At 33.8% G+C, this 11,717-nt stretch overlaps 1 protein-coding gene across 2 annotated transcripts; it reads right to left on the bottom strand.

Annotated features, from left to right (window-relative positions):
* Positions 1–5,039: 5,039 nt before the first annotated feature.
* Positions 5,040–7,660, bottom strand: LOC120175930 (pterin-4-alpha-carbinolamine dehydratase 2, mitochondrial-like). 2 transcript variants are annotated; one of them, XM_039182472.1, is made up of 7 exons: positions 7,560–7,660; positions 7,436–7,479; positions 6,934–7,037; positions 5,961–6,046; positions 5,766–5,889; positions 5,575–5,643; positions 5,040–5,207 (listed from the first exon to the last, which is right to left on the bottom strand). In XM_039182472.1, exons 1-7 carry the CDS (start codon positions 7,608–7,610, stop codon positions 5,119–5,121), a joined length of 567 nt encoding a protein of 188 aa, XP_039038403.1. In that variant the 5' UTR covers positions 7,611–7,660; the 3' UTR covers positions 5,040–5,118. The 2 variants fall into 2 exon arrangements, with proteins under 2 accessions (XP_039038403.1, XP_039038402.1); XM_039182471.1 differs by having other exon boundaries at positions 7,436–7,487; positions 7,562–7,613.
* Between the last annotated feature and the right edge of the window lie 4,057 nt (positions 7,661–11,717).

The following is an 11,717-nucleotide window of genomic DNA, read 5'->3' on the forward strand; positions in this document are numbered from 1 at the left end:
ACACCTCCGTCGACAAATTCGTATCGCCGACAAAATTTTTACTATTCACAAAATTCACTATTCACATGAATATTAATGAATAGTAACCTCACAAAAAATTGAGAAATTCACAACCAAAAGCTTTGATTACTAGTTGTTAGAAAATAAACCGAGTACGAGTAATTTCTCTATAACCAGATTAGTGAGAATGTGAAATAAAAGAGGAAAAATAATATCCGAAATTGATAACGGAGTTCAGCCAATTATGCCTACGTCTCCGGACTGCTGCAGATCTTTTACTAAGAGAGAAAATTTATATGTGTTTACAAAACACTCACTACTCACAAGAAAGCTCTCTAGTATTGGGAGAAAAAATGATTTTGGGATGATTTTAAAGCTAAATGAACAAGGGTATTTATAGTTAAATTTAGGGACTAATCTTTGAAAATACCCTAAAATACATTTTACCCGTTTCAAAAATTCAGCAATTGCTTCTCACTTGCACTGAAAGTTTCTCTGCCAGCAACCCACAGAAAATTTGATTTGACAATTCAACAATTATTATTGCTTTTACAACCTACCAAAATTGACTTTGCAACACTAGTCGTTCACAACATTCTCGTGGGGTTGTGGCAGGGATCGTTGTCGAGTTTAATGCTAGTTATGTGGCAAAAATGGTCACCTTGTGGACAAGTGTTGGTATCGTTTTGACCATACCTATCCCGATGTGTCTGCGATGAGTGCCCACCCTCAGTCGATGAACAATGCTCCAACTGCAAATGTCTGCTCTTATATTGCCCCGTCCTCCTGCCATGGTTGTGATTGTAGTTACCATGGCCAATCTCGTTCTCTAGGCAGTACAACTACAACCCCTGCTCATGTCTCTGGCAGTAAACCACTGTGGGTTGTTGATACTGGCGCCACATACCATGCCACTACTGATGCAACCGAGCTTGTGGTTGGTAACGGTTCAGGTTTATCCATTACCTGTGTTGGTCAATATTCATTGATTTCTTCTTCCCGAGTTTTGCGATTGAATCAAATATTACTTGTTTCTCATCTCACTAAAAACTTGGTTTCGGTGTCAAAGCTTGCTAAAAATAATCAAGTTTTCTTAGAGTTTCACGCGCATCGATGTATTGTTCGAGATGAGAAGACTGGAAATGTGTTGTTGCAAGGGCGTGAAGTCAACGGTCTTTATACCTTTGATCATGGTCCGTCGTTTTACTGTGGTGAGAATTCTAAGGTGTGTGTTGCTGAGGAAAATGAGAAGTATATCTTGTGACACAATCTTCTTGGGCATCCTGCTCATGACACTTTAATTCATGCTTATAGTGACTGTAATGTCTCACTTCCTAAATCCATCAATAAAATGTTGAATGTGTGTGTTTCGTGCCAAATGGGAAAGAGTCATTGTTTGCCTTTTGTTACCTCGACTATTGTCTATACCAAGCCTTTTGAATTAGTTTATACTGGCTTTTAGGGGCCGCCTCTCATTGTTTCGAATCAGTTTCGCTTTTATGTCTCCTTTATGGATGCCTTCACAAGACACCCGTGGGTGTATTTGCTAAAGTCGAAAGATCAAGTTTTGGTTGTGTTTCACCTTTTTCAGTAGTTTATTTTGACCAGTTTGGCACCACCATTAAAGTTGTGCAGAGTAATTGGGGTGGAGAATATCACAGCTTGTCTCCTTTGTTAAGCAAAGCCGATATTGTTCATTGGGTGACCTACCCTCATACTTCTCAACAAAATGATGTTGTTGAACGTAAGCACCGGTATATTATCGAGATGGCTCTGACGTTGCTAGATACGGTGTCTATTCCAATGGAATATTGGTCCTTTGTTGTAGTCAGCGCAGTTCACCTCTTAAACCTGCTTCCAACAAAGGTCCTGAATGGACAGTCTCCTTTTGAGCGATTGCATGGCAAGAAGCCTACCATAGGACATCTACGAGTATTTAGCTATCGATGCTTCCTTCACACTCGTCCGTTTCAAAATCATAAGTTAGCATTTCGGTCCCGGCCATGCACCTTTCTTAGATATAGCATGCAGAATCATGGCTACGTGTGCATGGATTCCACGGATGATCTCTTTGTTTCTCGTAACGTCGTGTTTGACAAACACGTGTTCCCCTTTGCTAATGTCTTGTCTCCGTTGGAGTCAAGGGGTACTGCTCCACAATTTTCATCACCCATCTTTGTAGTTGCAGGTGTAGTAGAGTTATGTAAAGGCCGTGTACAAGATGTGTCACCTTTACACTCCAATGACTCATTGACCTCAAATTATGCTGTGTCAGGAGGCTCTAATGGTGGGCCTTCGATCCCTTTACATACTGCTTCTCGCGTGCCATATAGTGACAACACTGGTCCTTCACTGAATAATTTCTCCTACCAACCCCGCTACTTCTACGCATAATGACTCTAAGCGATCTGTCCCAGCTCAGCTTGACAACGCTACTCCGGTTGTTTCCTCTAACAACAATCTCCCCATGGTAACCAGAAGTAAGACAGGAATTTTCAAACCCAAACTATTTGCTGCCAGTGTTGCCCATCAGTTGGAAGATTCGATTCCTGATAACATTGGTCAAGCCCTCCGTTGCCCTCATTGGAAGCAGGTGGTTTTGGTTGAATACGATGCTCTTCAAAAAAATGAGACATGGGATTTGGTTTCATTACCTGACGGTCGGTTGGTTATAGGCTGTAAATGGTTATTTGAAGTCAAAGAAATCGGACGGAACTGTTGATCATTATAAAGCGAGACTCGCGGCAAAGGGTTTTTCGCAAGTTCTTCGCCCTGACTTTGGCGACACGTTCAGCCCCATAGTGAAGACTACGACCGTGAATTAAGGAACGGGTACAATTTTGTGGATTTCGCACCGTATCCGCTTCAATTGGGGTGGAATGGGTATAATTTTAGTGAGTAGTGGGCGGATGTGGATTTAGAAAGTGGTACCGTCGCAGGTAGTGGGCGAATGATGGATTTAAGACCTTATTCGCCCCGCATCCGCCCGCCTCACATCCGTCCGCCCACTAAATACCCATTAAATTTTAGACCATTATAAATTTAGGTATAATTTTAGGGTTTGTCATTTATATGTGTCAAAGAACAAAAATATTATGTGTTTGTCATTTATGTTTCTAGACTTTAATTATGTCTTTTATTATGGTGTTTTATATACTTTAAAATCTATGTTAACACTTAACTCAGATAATCTTTGATTTATCTTATTATGTTTCTTAATGGACGTGTTTGTTTTATATTTGTTGTTTATGTATAACTTAAAGTTGTTGTTAGGCGAGTTTAACCGGGTACGTCTCCAGTTGGGTAATGAGTGTGAGGATGAATTTGAGAATGTACTAGCGTGGGCTGGTGTGGGTTTGAAAATTTGTACCCATCATGAATGGTGGGCGGGTGGTGGATTTGAAAATATTAGGTGGGTATGGGAATGGGGGAGGGGCCCGACCCGTCCGTTTGTCATCCCTACCGTGAATGTTATTTTATCCCTTGCTATCTCAAATGGGTGGGTTCTTCGATAATTAGACGTTAATAATACCTTCCCAATGGTGATTTTCGTGAAAAGGTATTTATGTCGCAACCACCATTGAGGAAACTGGAAGAAAAGCCACAACTGCAGTAAGAAAAGCTGGAAGAAAAGCCTTTGATCAAGTGACAAAAGGGACGTATTTGTTTACTACCGCCGATGTGGATTAGGATTTTTAAGGAGCATTAAAAGATCGTAGATGTCCAAAATATGTCATCCCTCAATTTATATTGACGTGGTCAAAGTAGATGACCCGATTTCATTTATCAACTTCTTTGTTATATCATCTCCAAGGTTAAAATTTATAATCTAATAAATGACTAATGTCATCTCCAAAATTAAAATTTATGATCTAATACCTTCATAGACGACATTAGATTAATACACATTGTTATCTCCAGGAGGTTATGTATACACTCCTACTTTCCAGTTCCTCGTAAAGGAGCAACTTAGAACCCCGGGACCATTTAAGCGAGAATTATCTGTTGGAGCACCCACGTGTACGGCTGTAAATGAGCAAAGTTATTTATAGGAGTGCATATGAATAGAGTGCTTGTGATTGATAACTGTTTGTGAATCGTTCTTATAATGTTTGTGTATTAAATTAAAAATATGAGTATGACAATTCTTAGACTCGTAACAAAACAAAAATGTGTTTAATTGTTTATGTTTACGAACACTCATTTAAAACTCACTAATAAGCTTTTTTTTACTCATTTATAAGTTTGTTTACCCAATTCTCCTTTTTTATATTTTAAATATTGACAGAGATAGGAACTAGATAGAACACATATTAAATTTTAGAGTTCAAACTATGAAGCTTTAAAGAACTTAAGGGTTAGTGTGTAATTTCACCACTAATGGTGTAATTTCACTATTTTTCTTTAGCAAACATATAAAGAAACATGTTTGTCAACGTTAAACGAACCGAACATAAACACATTAAAAAATAAACAAACAAACACAATCTTATTCGTTCAAGCCCGATTCATTTACACTCCTAACTGCTTATATTATATATAAAGATATTTAAAGCTACAACAGTGCAACCCTGTCCAGTCATCAGCTTCCACATCATCTTTCCTATATGTATTTATTCCATTCTACATATTAATCTGGGAAGGGAAATCCTGGTTCTTGTTATTTGACTAAGTTTCTAAATAAATATCGGCATAATACCAAGCTAGGGACCAGTTCCACCATACATAATGCAACGCATGATATATCCATTCATGGGTTCATCAATGCGGCAAGTGGTCCCAACAGGGACAAAAGTTGATAGGCAAGGCTTCAAACATCCAACATAAACAAATGGATCTCATTTGGAGGCAATACACAAGAGATCAATATAATGCAAGGAAAAACCAACTAACCAAACCTTTGGAAACTCATTAATTCTATGTAAATATTAGCATTGGCAAATTTCATGTGCTTCATTTAGCTATATCTATCTACTTATCCATGTTTGTAGAATCCTCGTCAAAATTTCATAGAACAAAGGATTAACCAGCAACGTTGCAGAGGGAAAACATAGTTGTTTCCAACAAAGCAAAAACATATTACTAGGAGCGTACAGTTTAACATTCCATTGATACCTATCAACTGGTAACTTTCTTTCTGAGAAGATGGTGCAGGTCGAGAGCATTGATCTTGCTAGCAAGTATGAAGTCATTTTCCGTAAGTCCACCTATTCAGAAGGAATATTCATATTTGAACAATAGGAGTTAGAGGAGAATTAAAGCCTTAGCTCCATCAAAGCAAGATAAAATTTGGCAGCTCCGATCTCTTACTCATTTTAACAGTAAATACTAAATAGTTTTTTTTAAAAAAAAGAACAAGATTAACGGCATGCTAGCAGATCATTCAAGAAACAGAGAACCTTTGCTTCTCATCAGGCATGAACAGGTAAAAGCCAGGTGATTAATGAACAAAGGAAAAATAGATACAAGCCATCCTTGTCAAATGCACAAGTACAGGAAAAGGAAAAGAATAAAATAAAAGAGGCAAAAAGGAAGAAAAAAATTTAGTCTTTTCAAGGGCTAGATAATGGTTACCGACAGCATGAGTCCATATTTCAACTGTTACATTGTTCCATCCGACCAGATGCAGATCTGGATGATGCCCTGTATTAACAACAATCCTTTCACTAATCCATGTAATGACCAAAATTTCCAAAAAAGTCAATTACACGTTCATTTCCTTTCATCAGAGATCTATATCGAGTGAAAATGATTACACAATGTACCTTCGGCTTCAGCAATATCAGATATGAGCTGAAACATCTCCAGTCCTTTGGTGAAACTCTTTACTTTCCAAGACCTTTTTAGCTTCAATGTATCCCCTTCATTAACCAAATTCCAACCATCCACCTGATCAACACTTAAGCAGTAAAGGTTCCGGTTTATAATGAAAAAAATTAATAGATATTTTGAAAACATACCTTTGGAATTAATTTACTTGCACTTTCTTCTGTCATAGACCGTAGATCCTTTGAGTTACACGGAACACACTTCTTAGTCGACAAATCTAACAAAGCCAATCAACCACATGAGGCAACAAGAACCATCCATTATGATCAAATATAATTTCATCATAAAATGTCAGTAACTAATGACAGCCACTATGTAGAACTGCCACTACTGTAATAATACAGAAAAAAAAATTCAGGCCATCAAGTGAGGAAAAGAGTAACTATATATCACAGCATATCATACAGGTTTAATCCCCTAAAAGAGTAATGACACCTCAAAAATTAAGGATGGTTCCAAAAAAAGTCATTCATTAAGGAAATTGACCAACTTAATCCCATCTCATAGCCTTTATTCATTCTAAGTTCAGCACTTCAGCTAATGAAGTTCAATACTACATTTTAAACTCAGCACAGTAAAAACAAAGTGCAAGGTCATATGAAAAGGCAAGAGAAATTGATGCTTTTGGCCCCGAAAAATAAAGCAGCACGGGATAGTAAATAAAGAAGTTAAGACAGTCTTAGGCTGCCAAAGAAATTGTGTTTAATTTCTACAATAAGAAAGAGCATGAAAGAAAAATGTATTTTTCAAAGTCAAAATGAGAAATAAATTTAACCATTGAACTAAGAGGGCATTGTTTTCTCTAACTTCCAATTAAAAAGCTGTAGTCTATTCTAAAACCTTTTCAACCACCATTCCATAAAAAATGCTAAAAATCAATTATCAAGAATATTATAAACTAAAAATGCATTCGGTTTGCCTCTTGCAAAAAATGTTCACAAGGGAAGGTCTTAATTCTTAAATATTTGCCAAAATGTTATACTTCCATGATAACAAACGAAAAAACAGTCTCGATTCCAAAAGAAACAGATCAACAGTAATGTGTCCTTGCTTCATATTATCAACATTATTGACGATGGTTTATGGTCATTGATCACCACGCACCTTTATCAGTGCCAGTGCAAAACGTTCTAAATCCATAAACAGAGATTGTATTTGATGATATTCCAATACGATAACGAAAAATCTCAGTCACTTGAGTACAGGAACTGCATATAAGTAGAAAATAAATCTTCATACAATAATATTCTCTAACAAATTAGTAAGACAAATTACTTCAACTATACTATATTCATCACTATTATTCAAATATCATAAAATCAAAAGAAACTAGCATCAAGTCCAGCAAGTAATAAATTATATGATAGCAGTATTTTAATTTCATTAAGATATCCCTCAAAATAAACTCGATTTTAAATTGAACAGGTAGCCAAAACTCTAGATTGAGATATAATTGCAAAGTTCCTCAAGAAAGGATATAATTGGAAAGAAATAAGTTTCTATAAACCCTAACCAAGGGAAAACCTAAACGAAATTAGCGTATAAGCTTGGAAGCAGCAAGAAATATTCAATTTCTGACTAAAAAGACAATTTTTAGGGAAATTACCGTCCATGAGAGCCGGAAAGGATTTGAAGCGAGCAAAAAGGTAGCTGAAAATTGGGGGGGGGGGGAGCAGAAAATTAGAAGGAAAGTGAGAGAGGGAGAGAGTTTGGAATTACGAGTGAAGTACCTGAGATTTACAAAGTGAGAGAAATGGAGTTCGTAGCATTCGTGCGATCATTTCTCAATCTTGACGGTTTCAATTTTAAACCCCAAAAAAGAAAATCAAATAAACTCAACAAAAAAAATTTCCTCAAAATTTGGTCCTACTTATTTGGAGAGTATAAGGAAGTCAATTTAACACTAATAAAATATGTTATCGAAAATATTATAAAAAATTTAACATTTTTTTTTGCATGTAACTTAAAATATTAATTTATTTTAATATTTTTTGTTTAAATTTTTTATAATATTTTCGATTACTAATAAAAAATATTATATTTTTCATAATATTTTAAATTACTTTTATTTTCTACTATTTTCTAACCTTAAATTAAGTTATTGTAGGATTATCTTATTTATTATGGTTAATTACCTCATTTATACATGAATTATATATGATTCTCAGTTTCATACATAAAGTTTAAAAATTTTAGATTAATTACATAATGTTTTATGCCGTTAATAGGTATATCTATTTTCGTCACGGAAGATAACGTGGGATCGTATGACCTATAATAATCTGACACGTGGCTAATTAAAAAATATTTTTTAAAGATTTTATTCTTTGACTATGTACTCCTCGATATGGTGAATAAGATTCAGGTCGTCTTCTTTCCTTCGACTGAGATTCAACAGATGAATCACTTATTGTTATCTTTCGACTTCCCATCTTCTAAGCTGCTTTTAGTCCTTCATAAAACCCCCAAAGTTCGGCTTCTATCGTTGAGCAGAAAACCAAAAACCCATTTACCTTTATGGTCTCTGAGAACTACTGCACACGTTGCTTCCCCGGTCTGGGTTCTCCTGGCTCTTTCCGTGTTTATTTTTCATCCAAGGATAACTCGGTGGTACTTAGAACCGTCCGTCACAATTCAAATTGGACTTACTCTGTTTTCTGGACCATCCGTCCTTGCCTGTATCTCACGTTCCTTTTGTTCTCTGTATCTCATGTTCTTTTTGTTTCTCTATACCATCTGTCCTTTCTTTGTTCTATTTTTTTAATTTACTTTTCTCATCTGTTTTACTGAATCGGGTTTCTTTGTTTTGGTGTGGAGAGTGAGGGGCGGTAATGGTTGCAAGGTCGGAGATGACAACGACAGCTTGTAAGTATGGTTTTGGGGTTTCCCTTTTGAACTTATTTTTTTCCTGTTTGGTTGGTTCCCGAGAAAACATAGGCAAATGAAAGAACTTCAGGGTCAAGCATTGCTTGTTTCCTTATTGAAACAGGAGAAATTTTGTTAATGAGGGATTTTGAATTATTTAATTGATCTTATGAGATGTGTTTTTATCAATCTGTGATTTGAAGTTATTTTCATTTCCAAAATTAGCAATTTTGTAAATAATTTTCTGGTATATATTGAATTTTCCCCTTTTCTTTTTACCTGGTGAAGGATGCTGATGTAGGAAGATAGATTTTGCCTAGAAGAGTGACAGATTATTCACCATATTGAGGAGTACATAGCCAAAGAATAAAATCTTTAAAAATATTTTTTAATTCGTCACGTGTCAGATTATTATAGGTCAAAAAGTTCCACGTCATCTTCCTTGACGAAAATAGGTATACCCTGTTAACGACAGAAAACATTATGTAGTTAATTGAGAATTTTTAAACTTTATGTATGAAACTGAGAATCGGATATAATTCATGTATGAATGAGATAATTAATCCTACTTATTAAGGTTTTGTTCACCATCTAAATGTAGACTACGGAAAATATTTAATGTAAAATGATAAATCTATATAGGATAGAGTTGAGGGTTTTTTTTCCTTCGACTATCCTAATACATTTTTTTACTTTAAATATTTATCCTATCTTTTTATCAAAATAAATTTTAAATCTGTGTTACGATTATATGTTATTGGTTAAAAGAATTTTTTTAGCTAAATAGGACTTAAAGTAACAACGAGAGACCTAGTTTGATTAAAAACTAGTTTTTATTTAAAGTAAATAATGGTATAATTTAGAGAACTTTTTTTTTATGTTAAGCTTAGAGTTAATCGCATAAGAGATCTTTAATCTATGAACTTATTTTATTGGTCCTTAATTTTTAAAAATATTTTTTGTCTATTATCAAATTATGGTCTCATTCTAAATTAATTTTTGAAGTTTTAATTATTTTATATTAATTTTCAAACTATCAATTATGATTGTAAATGAGACAACATAGATAGTGAGCTACTCAAGATCGACTTGGTCAAAACTCAATAAATACTCGACTCGAGCTCTTAACGAGCCGAAACTAGCTATTTGATACTTGACTCAAAAAACTCGCGAACAACTCAAAAAATATAATATATTAAGATTTTATTTATTTTTAAAATAAATTTTTAATAGTATTAATATTTATGTGTTGCTTTTTAAGAAATGCAGTATAATGTTATTGTATTTAAGGTTCTAGTTTGAGCTTGAGCTTCAATTGAGTTAAGTTTAAGATTTTTTTTTCATTTCGAGCTTTTACGAGCTTAAATTCATAGTTTCGAGTTTGAGTCGAGCTTGAAAATTTTAGACTCGTGAGTTTTTTAGTCAAGTCGAACTCTATTTTAGAGTTTTCAGATTGAGTTGAGCTCACCAATACTTGAACTCGACTCGACTCATTTACAACCTTACTACCAATAGCATTTCAATTTGATTATTTGTTAACGTATCTTTAAATTTATTGATTAAAAAAAATTATTTATTTTTATGGTCTTGATAATTGAACTTGTGGCTTTTTTTAAAAATAATATAATTTTAAAGATTTTGAGGATTTCTTTTAAATGTCATGGGTTAAATTCTTAAAATTTTTAAAAGTATATAATTTTTTTACTTGAGAGTTAACAGCACGTAGCAGAAGGATCAAAATGAAATACTATTAATAATTTGAGGACTACAATACCCTAATCCAATCCGACCTAAAAAAATTAGATAATTAAGATGCTACACCGGAACCACCGAATGTGACTAACCTTTTTTTTTTATAAAAAAACACATTCATCCATTCTGTTAGTTTAAAACATAATAAAATCTCATAATATTAAATAAGTTTACAAAAATTGGCGAGCTCCAAATACAAAGTTTACAACTCAAATACCAGGGTCTATGAAAGTACATGCCGACTACAACACTCGAGATGTGCTCTAGTAAGTCCAAGTCTAGAAATATGCAACCCTGACGATGAGCTCCACGAACATGCACCTAAGAAACACATTCTGAACGCTGAGCTTACGAGCTCAGTGTCACACTAAAAGCACTATTATACTACATGTTTGGGTTGTTCATGGATGGTTAACCGTATCGTTTATCCTAAACGGTCGGTTAACCGTTATAACGGTTATAAGATTTTTCTAACCGTAATTTATCCATTAAGAAACGGTTAACCGTTAACGATTAATCTTTATTAACGGTTTGATTACAGGTTAACCTAGAGTTAACTTATTACAATTATTTGTCAAAATTTTCATAATTCATACAACAAAAAATGTATAACTTAACATATACTTACACTGATGTAAGTGAATAAAATAAAAAAGTGCATCACTTAACACATATTTACACAGGTGTAAGTAAATAAAATAAAAAGGTGTAGTACTTAACACATACTTACACAGGTGTAAGTGAATAAAAAAAAGTGTAGCACTTAACACATACTTACACCAATGTAAATAAATAAAATTAAAAAAATGTAGCACTTAATACATATTTACACCAGTGTAAGTATGTACATATACTAATATCTTAGTACTTTACAATAAACACATAATTATATTGATATAAGTATATTTCTATATTTTCAAAGAAATAAAAAATAATATATATATATATATATACATTTCTTTATTAAATATATATATAAATTATAAATAATAGAAAATTATATTAAGTTATTTTTGTAAAACTATAATTTATTAGAAATATAATTATAAATTTAATTTATTAATGGTTAACCGTTTATCAAAATTCTACACAGTAACCTTAACTGTTAACCATTATTTTTAGCGGTTCGGTTAATCTAAACCATTTAATATTAACGATTCAGTTAATTCACCTGTTAAATGTAATGATTATACTGGTTAACAATTACAGTTAATGATTTTAGGGTTTCTTGAACACCTCTACATGCATTCATGTTGAACTATGTTTTGATA

This window comes from Hibiscus syriacus, unplaced genomic scaffold, assembly GCF_006381635.1.
Source record: "Hibiscus syriacus cultivar Baekdansim isolate YM2019G1 unplaced genomic scaffold, ASM638163v2 tig00112217_pilon, whole genome shotgun sequence".
Lineage (NCBI taxonomy): Eukaryota > Viridiplantae > Streptophyta > Magnoliopsida > Malvales > Malvaceae > Hibiscus > Hibiscus syriacus.

Excerpts from the sequence above, each read along its gene's own strand:
- LOC120175930 (XM_039182471.1), bottom strand. The coding sequence starts at position 7,610 with ATGATCGCACGAATGCTACGAACTCCATTTCTCTCACTTTGTAAATCT. Across the intron at positions 6,047-6,933 it reads TTGCACTGGCACTGATAAAG|ATTTGTCGACTAAGAAGTGT; the intron begins GTGCGTGGTGAT and ends TGGCTTTGTTAG. Across the intron at positions 5,890-5,960 it reads CAAGTAAATTAATTCCAAAG|GTGGATGGTTGGAATTTGGT; the intron begins GTATGTTTTCAA and ends AGTGTTGATCAG.